Raw genomic sequence first — 17751 nt, forward strand, 5'->3', positions numbered from 1 at the left:
CCTACAAAGACAGATATATTTAGAACTCATGGACTTTCTTTAACATGTCATATTAATTTTAGTTGAACCTCCTGGTAGCTGTTAACTTATTAACAAACAACCCTCTTAACTCTCTTTGCCAGCAGTTTTTCGATAGATGTAGAATAAAACATAAGTACGTCTTTACCTTTGACAAGGTGAGGGTGTATTATACTTTCAGTGGTCCCTTCTTCTGAACGTCTTCTGCTTTCTTTCTGAAATTCTGTTGCCTCAAATCACAACTGGTTCAACACAACTATTGTTTTGAGAAATTGTCTTGCAGTATTATCTCACAAAAAGAAGCCCCCTAGAAATTTAGAACTTGTAAAGTTGTTTACCCAACTGAGAAAATTTAACAAAAGGCAGATTCAAAAGCATTTTAAAATCATTAAGAACTTTCCCATCCTGTTCTTATTTGCACATGAGAAATATGTTAAAGGATAACACAGGAAACCCTTTTTTTTAACTTGCAGTTTAATACAGTTTTAAACTGCTTAAAATTCCATTTTCAAGTTTATGTAGTTAGTTACATTGCATTTTAAACAAGTGCTTAATGTTATGCTTTACTGCCAATTTTCTTTGTGTGTCTGTGTGTATGTCCATCTATTTTTCCCATTGTCCTGGAAGGCAACAGGCGGATAGTCTGCTAAATAGACAGTCACTGGAATGAGTGTATTAAGCATATATTAACAAGATTAGTCTTAATTAGATAAGATTTGGAAATGCTAAATAATTAAATTACTGAATCTATTCTAAAGATTAACATCATTTTCTTAATTTTCCTATGGTTCTGATCCATTTAATGGTAGTTCCAGATGCCTACGGCAGGGTCCAGTATTTTGTCTTATGGTTTATGGTTTTGAAAGAAATGTAAGAGGAGGAGCTCTCTGTTAACTTAATTCATGTTATTTAGCATATGTATGGTTATTGTTTCTCTAGACAAAACCTGGGTGTAATTGTGACAGAGAGCTCTTGATTGGGGAATGAGGGCTGGTCTCTGCTTCCAGTAAATGTGCACTGGAGAGTATAGGTGTTGAGGGAAGACTTCCATTCTGTAAGTTGGCTGTTTACTAATAGTGTAAAAATATAAATTACTGCTTTTTTGTTACTTCAGCAAATTGGTGTGGGCATACCAAAAGTTAAATTGAGAAAAAGGAGACCCAATGTACAGGTAACTTTGGATGGAGGTGATTAGTGCATTAGAATGCATAGACCTGCAAATACAAATAGAAGGCTTCTGTCCTGCTTACTAGGAAAAATCTAACTAGAGAATTGTTTACTGTGACAAACAGCTTTCAAAGCATGAAGCTTGCACCCTTCCTTGTTTAAATAATGGAAAACATGTTACTGGCTGTAGTGAAGGGCATTCCATTAAATTATGGTGCTTTACTAATAGGTGCTAATTAGAGATGTGCTGTAAAAATTATTCTTCAGATTTTGAAATTAATTTGAACACTGGAAATAAAAAAAGATACTATTTGTGCTGGCTTTGCTTGCATAAACCCGCACTCTAGAGAAGATCCTTGCAACTTTATTGCCAAGTTTTATTGTACCATGTGTGCTGTATGACATCAGAGAATTTGAATGAGGTGTTCATTTCTCTTCTGGGGAAGCCAGAGAAGGTCACATGTTTTATCTGCTTACATCAGGTTTCTTGATTTAGCAGAACCTAACTCCAGAGAATTAACTGCCATTAACCTGGACTGGGAAAATGAAATTAGTAATGTTTATGTAATGTAATCCCTGAGCAGAAAACACTTAATGAAAACTTAAAAATCATTAAAGGAATAAATTAACTATAACTAGCAAAATAACAAAATTAAGTACAACATACCGTAGAGACATTCAAGGCCAGGCTGGATGCCATTCTAAGCAACCTAATCTTGTTAAAGATGTCCCTGCTTATTGCAGGGGGGTTGGACTAGATGACCTTTGAAGGTCCCTTCCAACCCAAACTATTCTATGATTCTATATGAATATCTTACATGTACAGGAATATATAATGCAAAAGTGGTGGCTTGCATACCAACACTAGTAAAATATGATGTAAAATCCTGATCTAATTCAAGTCAGTGATTTCATCAAGAGTCAGTTGTCTGCATTTATGCCACATGTAGAAGGCCATCTCTGGGCTAGACATTTGAGTGCTGGAGAAAGCAGCACTGGAATATAAAAACTTCTGAGAACCCCTGGCTCCTCAGTGTGCTGTGGTATGATTTGACTGATGCTGGGTTTTCCTGGCTGTGCTGGCTGCCTGGAGGGGTGCAACTCTGGAAAATCTCTGGGCTCCCACCCACTCCAGTTGCTCCTAGGTTTCCTTCTGAGGCCCAGGACTTTGTTGCATTCTTACCATCATTTATTTCAAAACCCTAACAGCCTATGTCTTCATTAGTACTACAGGTATGAGTAGGAGCTAGGCTCCTGCAACTCAGCAGAGGCCTTCCATAGAATCTGTGAGACTACTAACCTCTCAAAACACACAATAATGACATTTTAATGAACATCTTTTATGTTGCTGCACCAGTTCTTTCTTTGTTTCCTTCTTGGTTTTTCATTGAATTTATAGATCTTTGCCTTTATTTGTCATGCTGAAAATGAACTGCATTCCCTTTATCTGCATGCTTCATTGATAGTGATTTAGTTCTGTTTTGTTTTATTAAGTCGTGCTGGTGAATGTGGTGGTGGTGTGCTTCTTCTAGTCATGTCACATGCATGACTGGAAAAGAGAAGAGCAAACTGAACAGTAAGTTTGTTTCTTCATGGCTTGGAATAAACCCCACTAAATGGCAACCTTGGAAGAAAAAACTGTGGAGCCCAAATACTGGTAAAAACACATTCTTGGGGGAAAAGTCATAGCTGGGAAAATTGCCTTCCATTTAAAGTATGGGGCTAGGAATTTTCTATTCTAACTTATAATGGATTTCTTTGTGCCTCAGGCACATCACATAATGTATCATGCTTAGTATCTTATCTATTAGAAGTCGTTAGTAAGTATGTGATAAATACTATTTGGTAATATAACTTATGTCTTAAAAAGAACAAACAATTTATACTTGAATTTTGATGGGCTGTTAAATCTGTCTATTTTGTCTTTGGGACTCCTTAACTATTGCTAACCCAGGTTATCATTTTAAATGAATATTGACCTTGATTTGATGTGATGGCTTTTTTTTTTTTTTTTTTCTTTTTTACCATTTCTTTACTTCGTTTCTTTGTGTGTTGGAATGGAATTTGAACTTCACTCATGCCTCCTGTGCCATGCCAATGCCTTCATGCATGCTGTTTGGGTTTGACCATGCTATTCATTATCCACTGCATGTAAGAAAATGTATTTTTTAATTTATTTTTACATTTTAGCTTTTGGCTATTTATTTCAAGTGTGTGGATTTGTTGGGAGGTAAAAAGCAACTGCACAACAACAAAATTGTTTCGAATTAGTGGAGAGCATATGTTAATATTAAAGCTGCTAGAATTTATGATTCTACCTATCCTGTATAAATAGGAGCATAAAAAGGTCTTTGAAGTTATCAGTAGGCATTTAAAAGAAATACTGAGAAACTTTACCTGCAACCTTTCCAGTGCATTTTCTCTTTCTGAGAATAAATTTATTGGCTTTTCTCTTAGCAATAGTAAGACTTACTTGCTAGGAACAGCAATATTTCCATACACCCAGAAATATGTACATTTGTTCCTCAAGAAAATGAATGGTCTTTTATCTTCTGTTACCATTCTATATTATAGTCTCTAAAATAAGAGCTGCTGTTAAGGTTTTCATGCTCAAGGCATCAATATGGAGGCATCTTTTGTCAGCTCTTCAGGATGTCACTTTCTTCCAGTATAAACTGGTAATACATAAATTGTGGTGAAACATACTTGCATTCTTTGATAGAATAGTCACATGTACATTCAGCATGTAAATTTGCTAGAAAATGTTAGGATAGAATGAGCATAATCATCAATTTGAATGAAGAGACTTTAGTCTACTCTGTAAATAAATGATTATAACTGAATCACTGAAATCACCTAAAAATGTCATTATCAGAAATTACACTACTCTTGAAATAATAGTAGTATCCACTAATGACAACTGTTGTTTTACTAATCAAATGAGAAACAATGCTCAGTTACTGAGAAAACTAGACCTTGAGATCCTTTCATGTTTGAACTGCCCTATTACACAAAGCAAATTATTATCATTAAAAAAAAAAAAAAAAAAAAAAAGAAAACCTGGCCTTTTTTTTAATCTTCTATTTCGAACTATCACATTTAAAATGTTAAATAATATATATATCTCCATACTGATTTTTCTAAAGATCCTTTGTTAGGTGGGTGCATTAAATAACTATTGAGGATTTTTACGCCACATGTAATATAAAGTCAATGGGGCTTTCTTATTAAAGAAAAAAAAATTGTCAGATTCCTAATAACTTGTACAGAGGATGACTCTGTCCAACTAAACGCAGACTGCAACTGAGAAAGGAGCAGAAGCTGGAGGGTGGTGTGAGTTTGTTCAGCAGAGCTACAATGGTCTTCCCACACTCCTATGGGACCAGGAAGACTGCAGGTGCAAACAGCCAAACTTCTCTGTTCTCCATAGCTGAGAGTCAACAGCATGTACATTCCTTAGGTCTTGAAGCTGCTGGGCTGCAGTATTTCTGTGTTACAGGTTTCTGTCTCCTAAATTGAGATAACAGTACTGATGTCAAGAAAAATGCATTCAAAACTGCAAGGTGTTTAGGGAAGTCCTGTAATGCATTTGTCCTTTATAACATATCAGTTGCTGCCTCTTTGAATCTTGAACCACTTTCCATTCACACATCATAACAGCAAATTTGTAGTCCACTTTAAGGAAAAGTGCAGAAGAGTATAATTGCCCCATCTTACTTAGCTGGAAAATTTTCCAGGATTTCTCTCTCCCTCTTGGAGGCAGGACACCTGAAGAGGTTCATATCTGATGTTTCCTCTGATGCATCTTCTTCCACCTTTACAGTCTGTGACATACCAGCAGTAAGGGAAGCAGCTTCCCAGCATGAGCCCCATACATGACAGACTGTGGACAAAACCTGGCCATTAGGATTGATTTTATTTTCACCCAATTAACTTCTCTATCCAATGAAATAGAATAGATGAGAAAGGGCCACTAGTAATTTATCATGCTATAAGAGATTAAAATAGATGGGTAAGTAAGCTCAGATACTCTGAAATGAAAGGTTTAGAATGATTTGTAACATTATGTTATTCTGTCTTTATTATTTGATCATCCAATATCTTCTGCTTCAGAATCCTAAATCCCAGGAGCCTGTTACACTGGATTTTCTAGATGCTGAACTGGAAAATGATATTAAAGTTGAGGTGAGATTACCTGGCTTCTTAGTACCTGTTACTGCTTCTATTTCACTGTGCAAAAAACAAAAACCAAAAAATGTTCTAGTTATTGAATAGGAGTCTATTCCACTAAGAATTTCAATTTTAAATTTATAAAGACAATGAATTTATAGAGGGATTAATTATAATTAAACAAATTGAGATGTGATACTTTTCGTAGGCAACAATGCACTATATTACCCTCATTTTGAAAAACACCATGGTTGCTGTTTACATTATTCTTTTTTATTCAGTGGCTATTCTTGGGGAGGGGATTTGTAACTTTTTTTCAGAACAGAGCATTTTTTAATAGGATCTTATTATATTACCTGAAATATTTTTAAAGTATTTTCCCATCTCTTTCTAGTACATGCTTATTGCTATGGTGAGAGAGAACTGAGAAACAGTGTTGACAACAAATCAATTCCTTTTTATATTTTTCAGTTTCTAATTTTATAATACATTCAGAAATCAGAATTTTAAAGTATACTTTGTTAGTTTTGTGAACTAAAGATGAGGGGTTTAAACATTTTATATATTTTTAACTTTTTTTTTTTCACCTTGAAATGGTTCTTTCATAATGACACTAATCAGCTTTATTTGGTGTCTGTTAAACTCTGCCTTAAATTTCTTTGAAACGCCTGCTTCAGAGAGGAATTATTCTCTGACTGGTATAAAAATGGTTTTGTGAATCACTGTGGCTACCAAAATGACAGAGATGTGCTGGGAAGCAGGAGAAATGCCAGGCAAAACTTCTTCTCATCCATGCAGATTTCATGCTCTCTCTATGATGTCCCCAACATCAAGGGGTTTTATGGGTTGGTCTATGCAAAGTATACCAGAATTTTTGCTTCATAACTCTACTGAGTTTACTATATAGTTAGACAAAGGAATTTCTAATTAGAAAGATCTGGAAACTGTAAACTTAAAGTTTTATTTTTGAAGAGCTGTGACTTTCATCTGCATTACCATTTTCTGTGTTTCTATGAATTATTTTGAATCACTGAAAGAATTATTCAGTTTTCATGCACCACCTACCTCTTTGATGGTTGTTTTATTTTTTTTTCCTTTTTCTTCCTTGCCAATAGATTCGGAAAAAAATGATAGATGGAGAAAGTGGAGAAAAAACATTTGAAACACTGGTCAAATCCCAAGATGAGGTAAGTTAGGAACAGGAGATTACATTTACAGAAGCAAACAGAACCAGAAAAGTACTGTGAAATGGTGTAAAGATGTTCATTTTGTAATGTCAGTTTGTATCATTTTTCCCTCTAGATTTGGTAGTTTTACTGGCTTACACTGAAAGAAATTGTATACTTATAAAAGGAAGGCTTATTTTGGTTTTGTTTTTTGTTTTTTTGGTGCTTCATTAATCAAGCAGTTGTTGATGAGGTCTTCCGCTCTGTTCACCAGGAAATGGACCCAGCCTACTTCTGTGTATAAATCCTAAAACAAAGTAGTTATTTTGCTTGCAGAGATGTGTGAGGATGGGTTTGGTAATTTAGATTGTGGTTGAATAGAGAGAAAGTAGTGAGAAAGAAAAAAAAAAACCAAAACCTCCGAAACATTTATATGACATAAAAAAGGACTATTTGGGATAAGTAAATTAATCTTAAAGTTATATTATGTACTTATGATTTCTGAACAACATGTTGAGTTCTTTATTTTTTTGTCAAAAATGCTCATTCCTGATAAAAGGTTGCTACCAGTTTCCGTAATAATACAGACACATTTCCTAGCAATAGGAAATACTCAAATTTAACATGGATCCTTACATGTGTGCGCTTCTTCTTGGGGACCTTAATGAGAAGAATCATTACTGGTGTCTCAGGTAGCAGTTCTGGCCAGAATATGCCCACAGTTACAGTTCTACAGGAGCTTGTTGAAAATGTTTTGCTTTAAATGTAAATCAGCATGAGGATAGCTAATTTAAAGGCTTAGCAGAAGAACATGAAGCACATCTAATAACACACAGATGCTACACAACCCTTAGATATATAAATACACCATAACCACACTCAGCAGAATCTGTGGGAACATACTTAGAAACGTAGAATCATGGGATAGTTTGAGTTGGAAGGGACCTTTAAAGGTCATCCAGTCTGCCCTGCCCTGAAATGAGCAGGAACATCTTCAATTTGCTCAGAGCTCCATTCAACCTGACCTTGAATGTTTCCAGGGATGGGGCCTCTATCACCTCTCTGGGCAACCTGTTCCAGTGTTTCACCATCCTCACTGTACTCACTGGGACATTTTCAGATTTATGTTGTTGTTTTATTTAAGGAGTGTCTTTCCAAGCCTATGGGTGAAAAGGACTCTGTGTAGGTGGTTAGAAAAGGGAGGATTAGAAGTCAGAAAAATTCAGTAACCCCATTGGGGTTGTTGAAGAAATTGCATTCATGGCAAAGCTGTTAAAGAGATCTAAGAGATCTCGGGTTGGGCTTTCATGTCTAAGGCTGTGTGATAAAAAAGACCTGAAACAGTTGGTCTTGCAACTGCTTGCTCAAAGAGGGAAGGAGGGGAATCATTTACGCTTGCAAATGCTGGAGTCGGCTACAGCATAGGGGCAGGGGGTAAATGTAACATCTCTGGGTGCATGAGAATATGTCAGTTATGCATGGCCCAGACCAGTCTGTATTTGAATAGAAATACCCAAGCCTCTTGATCCCAGATGTTTCAAGTGCCCAATGAAATTAATTTCCCTCACCTTCCCTTGCATCACAGCCCAAGATTTCTTCCTTTACTTGGATCTCTCTGACAGAAAACAGTAGCAACCAGGGATGGCTGGTGATGGTGACTGCTTCAGGCCATTGCACCCTCCCAGCTCCAGGCTGCTAGAGCCAGAATAAAGCTGCTTCAGCCCACAGGCCATGCATGAGCCGTGCATCACTTAGGGCTCGATAGCTTCATATATTTTCCCATGAATAGGGCTGATGTGGTCGGTCGCTGTGAACTGACAGTTACAGTCTCGAGGCTTAAAATTGATGTCCTTTTTGTTTTGCTTTTTGGTGTAGGTTTGTATTGCTTTCCTTTTATATTGCAGCTGGCCCCAGCCGTGTCTTGGGAGATGACTTCATACTACAGCATAGAGACTGGGCTTGTAGCAAGCGTGGGTGGGGTGCGCTGGAGTCTCCCAAGGCCTCAGGGGCTTTCCAGCTGACAGAGAAGATGCCGTAGGAACAAAGGCATTGCCACATTCAGGCAGCCAGGGTGGGCAGTAGTGAAAACTGAAGGGTCACAAAGCTGCAATAGCATGCATAGGCTCTTTGGCAGTGAACAGCTGGGAATGAGGTAGTCTCTGACCACTCAATAGTGAATCAGGCAAAGACAAATGGGAGACAGTGTGCGAGAACATGTCATCTGCTGGGTTATCATTGAAGAGATGTTTCAGCCAATTCACTTTTGAGTATGTTTACAGTGCTGGTGGCAACAGGATTTAATAAGAGCCCAGTTCTTCTCTTTCTTCCCTCCCACCCTGGGCACTGTTTTTTAGTGTACATGGTGTGCAACCCATGGCACTGTGCCTGATTTGGAGGGACTGCACACAAGGTTCACATGTACTGACTTTTGAGCTGAAGTGATAGTGTAAGCACATTATTAAATATAAATAAGCTTGGAGTGGAATCTTTTCAGCCACCTTTTTACTTCAAATATTAAGTATTTCAGGGCATTAGACTCTGATATATGAATCTTTTTTTCTTTTTATTTTTACCTTTTTTCTTTTTTCTTTCCAAAATGACTGTTACATTATTTACACATATTGCTATACTGAAAAGCAGCAGACATATAATGAGAAGGTTTCAAATTATAAATGTAAAAAAAATCCTGAAGACATCTATTTTTCATAGCCATGGTCATTTTCACACTTTTATTTTACCACAGGAAACAAAAGCCATGTAAAATATACCTGTGGTACCTTTCACTGATGTTTGTAATGTTGCAGCGCACCAGCTGCGCAGACTTCATTGTTGGCATACTTACAAATCTCTGATTGTAATATAATAGTATGTTGCAGCTGGCATAAACTTGTAGTTTTCAAAGTGGAAAACCGATCATAATGATGTCAACCAGATGCAATAATGATCAAATCTATGGGGAACCGTGGGACTATGTCTCTCACGTAATTTTTCATAGCAAAAGAAAATGAATGGTAAAGCTTATCCTAATGTATTAAGTTATTTCAAAATAAACATTTCCTTCAATGTCAAATTTTTCACAGATACAAGACCCTCCTAATGAGATTAGAAACACATGTAAGTTTAGCATGGGCTGTGTGTACAGTCAGGATTACCTGGCTGTGCCTGTAGACATAGTATATATTTAGACAAACCTAAATGCATTTAGCCAGTGGTACTGTGACCTGAAAGGACAAGCACTGGGTGGTCTTGTGGTTGAAGAGCTACCTAAAAAGTCTGTGTATAATTGGGGTTTTAACTTTTCATAGTTTAACTGCAAAATGTTTTAACTGCATAAGAGAGATAATATCTTTTATCAAATTTAAATCACATAGGGAAAGGTTCACATAGGCCTGGCTAATGAATTTAAAAGGGAAAATGATAGGTCATGTTTTCTTGGTTTTATTTAAATTTGCATTTTGGTATCGTTAAATAAAAAAGATGAATGTGATTGTTTTGCATAATATGTTTGGAAAATGTTTAAGAAAAGGAATTGCAGCTCAACTTACATTTTTACCAAAATAATAAACAGACTTCCAAGAGATTTGTACTTGATTTTACACTGTATTTCTCAAGAAAAGGTCACCCTTGTTAAAGCTCCTAAGTTAATTTATTTTTTTCATCATTATCTCTTCATAGAGATATATTGATAAAGGAAACAGGACATATACATGGACTGCTGTGAATGGCACTGATTACAGGTAATTCATTTCTGTTCTCTGACTTTTGTGTAGTTAAATATAATTTATTTTGGTTAACATTTTTAGTGTTACATTTTCTATACTAGCAGGACCACATTGTCTTGTTTCCAGGATGATAGGGTTTTCTGGGTTGCTTAACAGTTCAGAATTCTTGCTCTGCCTAAGGACCAGAATCTCAGTCTTTCATCCAACTGTTGAGATTTAGCACTAGGGTATTTCAGTATGCACGAAAGAAAGGTTTTTATGATGGATATTAAGAATCTTACTTTTGCTTCTACTTTCTTTATCACAGTATAATTTGACTCTTAATAGTATACTTTCTCTTAGATTCCTCCTCTTATTTCATCTTTTCTTTGAATTTTCTCTATGTTCTTGTTTTAACATTCATATTAACAAGGAAGATGCTATATTTGGGGCTGAATGAAAAATGTGTTTTGTGCAACTCTCAGTCACAGGCATTGCTTTTATCAATGACTGCTAATCTTCATGTCAGATCATGGGGGCAGGAGCCATGCTGCTGATTTTCTCTGAAACCCATTTCTATTTGTGTCAGGTTTTAACTAATTAGCACTGATACTGGTTTGTATGCAAAAATTATATGGTGAATTGCGGCAGGAACAAATGAAGTAATGGATAAAAGCACATGCCCCCTTGAATGCAACATTGGGGTGTATATTGTTTCAAACTCGTTTGAACACACAGCTCTGTAACTTTAGAAGTAATGTAGAAACTTAATGTTATAGAAAACAAGTTAAGGTTTACCACGTCCCCGAAAAATTCACAGAATCATGGAATAGTTTGAGTTGGAAGGGACCTTCAAAGGTCATCTAGTCCAACCCCCGGCAAGTTAAACTACTCGAGTTCAAAATTACATGGTACAAATACTGAGACAAATTTTTACTGAAACAGTACCTTTATTGTGGTGAGTTGCAGTAGTCTCAGCCAAGCTGGTTCCCATTTTCAGTTATGTTCTGCACAGGTGTACAGCCAGTGAGAATGCCAATGTTAATTTGCATGTAAAAACAAACAAATCAGTTTTAACAGGGAATGCAAATGTAAGATCTTTTTGTTCAGCATCCAGTGTTTCTGTTGAACTGCCTCTATCTTTGTACTTTGTAAGAAAATAAAGTTTTTATCAGATTGTGCAATCTAGCAATCAGTAAGGAAATACATTTAAGTTATATGACTTAATTCTGATTGAGCTCCCTGGCATGAGATACAACAAAAAACCCATCGAGTCACATTGCATAAAACCTATTAAACATGAAATCATAGATTTTAATTGGCAATTTCTGCTAGCAATAACTGTTAATGACAAGTAAACTGCTCCTGATTTCCCTAGAGGAGAATTGGTAGAAGGCTATCACTAAATGTTCAGCAATCTCACTTATATTCTGTTTAAATGGCAAATGTGTCACTAAAGGTCATCTCATTTATGACTCAACTGTACACTTTTATTAATGTTAATTTCTGTGGTTATCCATTAGAAACCATTGCAGTTCTACAATGATGAAATACAAGTGCAAAAATTAAGGATGTGATATGGGAGATGATTAGTCCTCTTCAATGACTACACCTACCTCCTGTCCTTTACATACCTTTTTAGAAGTGAACTCTTCTACACATGTGTTGAGTTTATTTGCAAAAAGAAGCCCTCTATTTTTGAACAAAAATAAGTATAATCTAAAAGAAAATACATTGCAAATACTTTGCAAATCTTAAAATGTTATTAGACAATGATCTTTAAAGTTTTTGGGTGGTGTCTGTGTGATTCAAGAAAATATTTTGCATCTTGAATGTAGAATTCAGGTATTGCCAGATACATTTCCTAATGAATACTGAGAGCTTTTATATTAGTAAAACGAGAATCTGTCATTATTTGATGCATGCAAATCCATCTAGTACCACATGGTGTTTTTTGCAGTCAGTGATCACTTTGACATATCTTACATTGGGATGCTAAATGTTAGAGGAAGATACAAGACATTGCGTCGTATTGTTTGCGATTATGTCTAAATTCCTTGCTTATACATTAAAAAGTATATTTATGCTTAAAAGAATGAAAATAAACACAGGCAGCTTCAGGACCAGCAAGAACCTATTGTGTCTATATAGTGTAAGGCTAAGTATGCCACTGTATGAATTATCTCATCTTATTCGTGATGATCCAACTTCCAAATGTGTTAACTGCTTTCAAAACACATAGAAGCTGAAACTGGAAAACTGCTGCAAATAATATAATTGCTTTACTTGTCTCATTTCTATTGCAGTTTGGCATTGGTGTTACCATCATACAGCTTTTATTATATTAAAGCCAAAATAGAAGAACCAATAACTCAGGCCAAATGTAAGTACTATGAAGGTTCCCTGGTTTTGGCTAGTATTGCCAAGTTTCAGATGCACTTAAAAAAAAGCAGCATTTAAAATTCATAAATTTTGTGGAATTCACGGATGTTCTCATGATGTACCCAAAATCTGCAGCAATGATTCAAACCCGTTGTAACATCCAAGGTACAAGAAATATTCTATAAAGATAGAATATGCACAGGTACCCCAGTTCCACTGACAATCCCTTCCCTCTTGCTCTGTGCCTATAGAATCATTGCTTCTTGTATCCTCTGTTGCTGTCATTTTAAGGGTCTGGATTCTATTTTTACATTCTATTAGTTAAATGTCATGATATAGACTACAGTAGTAGAGCTTTTTTTTGTAGTTATTTTTATAGCAGTTACAGTATAATATTTAGGAAATTGCCTCTGCTGCCTGTAGGAATAGATTAATGTGAAAGTGCTGTTTGGTTTGGCTTGCAACTAGGTTTTTATTTTGCATTTTGCAAATAGTTTTACTGGATGTTTGTAATGTATTTTTGGATTAGACTAATTTCAAGCCATTTGCAAATTCTGGAGAGATAATTGGAAATGATTGTGAGTATTCAAATGCTTTTAGTTTATTAGGTGTAGTTTAATCTAGATAGTAGACAAAATAGAACCCATCACGTCCTTTCAACTTTATCCAAGTGTTACAACAAACTTGAACAAACATGCTATTAAATGGAAAGTTAGAAAATCACTATGAATCTCTCTGACAGGCATGGATACTGTTAGTTTAGAGAAAAGCTGGTTAGCACTAAATCACTGTCTTCTACTATTGGTCCTGCATATGAAGTGGAATATGGCAAGATTTAATAATCAGTAATTTATTTTTTAACTTTGTCAAATAGTAAGTAGTTTAAAATTAAAGTTTTAGACAGTGAATATAGTTCTTTTGATGGAATAGATCATCTGGTTTTGTGCTTATATCAATACAACCTGCAAAACAGACCCTTGAAATAGCCACAGTATATAGAAGGTACTTGAGAAATAATTGAGAAGGATGTTTTCTTCAGTCTTCAAAGATGTTTGTCTTTTTTCCAGACTACAGCTGTATGTAAATTGAACCTTTGATCTATCTATGCACAATATTTTTATTCAAGGGGATGTTTGAATAAAATATTGGTTTGTGACCCCTTTTGCTTTACCCTGTTTTTTTCTGTTTCCCTGCTTTCTCTTTCTGATGGATAGTGGCAATCAAAAAGGGCAAGTATATTCTTGTTGCTCAGTTTCCTTCTGTTTACTGCAGTTGATATTTTTCACCTGTTTTTCTATTCCTACTGGATACTGTCCTCTGTATTCCTCATCTCGGGGTTTTTCCCATGATCATTTGGTACCATAGCAATAGAAAGGGGAAAAAATAAAAATGATGTGAAGTGTTTGTTTTCATGCACATTTCAATATGTTGCTAATCTCTAATCCTTCTTTGTCTGGTCCTATCAGTGTTTAGTGACACCAGCTTTTAAAGTCATTATTTTCAGTAGCATTGGAAGTAATGCTTATATGGATTAGTTTTCTAAACTTCATTGCAAAAAATACTAGAAGGATTTTTCTTCATGATCTTTTGTGTCCCAAATATTATTTTTTTATATCAGATTGTAATTCTAATGAAAGCATCTTGTATGTTTTCATGTTGTCATGCTAATGAAATGTCTTCTTTCAGTAAGTTTTTAGATACGTTATTGCTGCCAGGTATGTGTCGTATATAAAAATCAAATAAATTCTTTTGATACTGTGCAATACTGAGAAGTCTACAGTATATTAGTAGGAAAGTGTCTCAAAATAAACATTTCTTTCTAAGTTCACAGATGCATGCAAAAGCTAGTCAAATATTTTGAGAAGAAAAATGATGGCAAAAAGCCCAGTTTACTTACTTGGTGTTTACTCTTCATCTTTGTAGATTCAGAAACAATGAAGCTTGATAATTTCGATGAAGCTGGCTATACATTTATAGCACCAAGGTTGGTTAATTTCCCAGTAATATTGTTTCAGTGGTATAGGCATTTGAGCAGCTTAGTGACATTTACAAATACAGATTAGACCAACAAAGTTTTACTTTGGTAAAAGATATTAGTAAAATAGTAGTTGCTAAATTCATGTTTTACAAGATCAATCTTCTTGCTGGAGCATAAATTGCATCTTCAGGCTCTGATTCTTGTTTACATTAATCAGAGAGAGCTGTAAAATCTGATGTTGATGTTTGAATGGAAATCTTGTACACATCTGTTCATTTCTTGTGGTTATGACTTCAAAGACTTTATAACTTTATACCTTAGCTTCTCATTTGCAAAATCAGTACCATAATACTTACCTTGAGATGTTTTCCAACTTTGAGATAAAATGTTTCAAATCTCTCTAACACTTACTGATTAATTTTTCATTCATTGAACATACATAAAAAAATGATTGAGTCATTGAAAATTGATTAAGTTCATTATTTCCTTTTTTTTTTCACGTGAAATCATGTAGTATTTATTGCCCTTGTAAATTATATTTGCAAAGGAAAGGTAGCATAATACATAGTTCTTAAAAATGAAGTTCCTTTAAGTGATAGTTAAAACAAATAGGGAAAATGCTGTACCTCAAAGCTCAGTTAATTGTTGAATTTCTTATTATATTATAAATATTTATATCCTTTTAAATTTCAAAATCAATAAATTGATTACAATGAATAGATTGATTTGGATGTAAAACACAGTTTTCTATCTTCAAATGTATTCTCAGCTTAGCTGTTTATTTTTTTTCTGAAAGACTGAAGTTATTGATAATCAATTGTACCAATTGCTAGTTTCCTGCAAGTCCCTAGTTGTTAGGCTGCTCAATATGAACACTTGATATGGAAGTCTGTAAATGTGAATGTTGGTATAGTAAGGCAAATTCTGCCTGCAGTCTTTCAGGGATGTAGTAAAGTAAGTAAAGGGCAATAAGATAGCTTGTTCATATGAAATGTTTGAACAGACTTCTTTTGTTCATAAAATCAATTTAATATAAAAAGCTTATTTAATAGGAGAGCTCCCTGCTTTTCTGATGAATGCCCTCTACATTTTAATTAAAGTTGTTTAATGGCATTCACCATCTAATATTTGCCTTCAAAATGCCCAGTGACTTTCATTGTGCTTGCTTGCATTAGATGAATTGCCTAATGATACATTGCTTTACTTTATTACATTGTGTAAAGGACAATAGTTTACTGTTTATCTGTTTTGCATATGTCAAAACAAAGAGTGTTTATGTGCTTATGTGGTATGTACCCTATTAAAATCGCCTTTAAGACTTCTCAGAGGATAGGACTGTGTCCCATAAATCCAGACTTAGTTGAGCATGAAGTGACTATGTTTTAATCAGCAGTTTAAGCAGTTCATGTGTTTTTCAGTACAGTTTAGCCCAGGAGCTGTATAAATTCACTGAGCATTTTCTTATTTATTTTACAGACTATGATCTCCCAATTTCGTGGTCTACACTAGTCCTGAGTACTTTTTGTGGGAAACTATGCCCAATCTCATACATGTCAGATTCGGACAGGGACTTAAACACTTTATTTCTTGTAGATGCCTGAAATATTCAATATGTTTAACATTCAATATTGACTATGGTAGTCAGCTGATGCAGTAGTGTCAGCCTGATAGTTGCACAATCCTACTTGGACTTCTAAATTGCTGAGCCATTTCTCTGCTTTATCTGAGAAGCATATCTGAGAAGATTATAATCTGAGAAGATTAATTTTCTGTTGTTTTTCAGAGAATATTGTAGTGATGTAAAAAAATCAGAAAACAACACTGAATTTCTATTAAATTTCAATGAATTTATTGACAGAAATACTCCAAGCAGTCCATCATGTAAGTATTCTTCTCAATTCGCTGAATTTTTCCTCAGGAAAATACATACTAGTAAATGAGAACTAGTCTAAATGACAGCTTTCATGTCCAAATCATGTGCTTTTGGTTTTTATCTTTGCTGATTTGATATTTTATTCTTTTTTGGTAGAAATACATCTAGTGCCAGGATTTTCTACGCAAGGTAGAGATAGTCAAATTAGTTTGCAGTTTTCTGGGTTTATTTAAGAAAGTTTGCAGGACATTGCATTATGCCTCCAGTGTTTTCCACAGTTCCTCTCAGTATTCTCTTCTAGCAGCAAATGCTACTAGTTCATTTTAATACACTCCAGATATTTTGAATCTGTACTTTTTTTCTCTTGAGTACATCAGCCAAAGTAAGTCTCAAATAGACTTTAAAATCTTGTAGTGATATCTTCAGTCTGCTTTCTTGTCAGTATACATAAATAAAATAAGTAAAGAAAAGGAGCTGAGAACTAAAATAGCCAATAACCACAGCAAAAGATAAGTTCTACTGCTGGTTCACAAATTGGTTAAAGAGATCTCATTTGGGCTTGGGTTGTTTAAGACCACAGATTCATGTAACTGCTACAGTGGTGAGACTGGGCTTTGGGAAGGTATTAATGTTCTGAAATTGGGCCTTAAACTCCCTTTAGAATAAGTAAGTTAATGCTTTTGAATGAACCATGAGTAACGCATTAAAGTTGTGTTCTCATGAAAAATTCAATGTTTGGATTTGCTTGTTTATGCATACCAGTGTGTTTAGCATTATTAATAATTTATAAACAATTGGAATATACTTTTTTTTTCCCCCTTGCATTCCCTGTGTCTTTTTAACATGTTATTGTCATGGATCACTGAATCTTTCTGCTGAATCAGACCATATAACTGAAGGAATGTGCACTTAGATGTGCGATCTTCTCACAAAAGGCTATTTTTGTGTGCATGTGTGGGTGGTGGTGTTCTTAATAGAATGATCTTGTTCACTGACATGTTGCTGACTGACCAAAATTTTACTGGATTTCTTTGACTCAATCTTAGAAATCAAGGCATTCACCTCAACTGATTAAATTAGTTAATAAATTAGAATTCTAGTTTGATATTCACTAGTTTAAGCAAACATTGAGGACACATGTAGTGCTATTATAATATATGCTAGGGCCTAATAAGTAATAATGTCAAAATGTTATCAAATTATTGCTGTATTTACTTTTGGAATCCACAACAATTTCACTTTTTCCCTTTTCTTTCATAATACTTAAGTTACTTTAAAAATAGTCTCCTGAACAAG

General features: G+C 34.9%; 1 protein-coding gene across 5 annotated transcripts in view; it reads left to right on the top strand.

The window, feature by feature from the left end:
• Window positions 1–17751, top strand: part of CACNA2D1 (calcium voltage-gated channel auxiliary subunit alpha2delta 1) — a gene marked incomplete at both ends in the record, with an annotated part of 399650 nt that overhangs the window by 357376 nt on the left and 24523 nt on the right. The window contains 7 exons of one of the 5 annotated variants that reach the window (XM_080618635.1): window positions 1133–1189; window positions 5299–5370; window positions 6471–6542; window positions 10197–10258; window positions 12529–12620; window positions 14528–14588; window positions 16366–16463. In XM_080618635.1, the coding sequence (XP_080474761.1) occupies window positions 1133–1189; window positions 5299–5370; window positions 6471–6542; window positions 10197–10258; window positions 12529–12620; window positions 14528–14588; window positions 16366–16463 (514 nt within the window). The remainder of the gene's footprint in view (window positions 1–1132; window positions 1190–5298; window positions 5371–6470; window positions 6543–10196; window positions 10259–12528; window positions 12621–14527; window positions 14589–16365; window positions 16464–17751) is intronic. The other 4 variants (XM_080618636.1, XM_080618637.1, XM_080618638.1 and 1 more) reach the window with 4 other exon arrangements.

The sequence above is a fragment of the Psittacula echo genome, assembly GCF_963264785.1.
Source record: "Psittacula echo genome assembly, chromosome: 1".
Lineage (NCBI taxonomy): Eukaryota > Metazoa > Chordata > Aves > Psittaciformes > Psittacidae > Psittacula > Psittacula echo.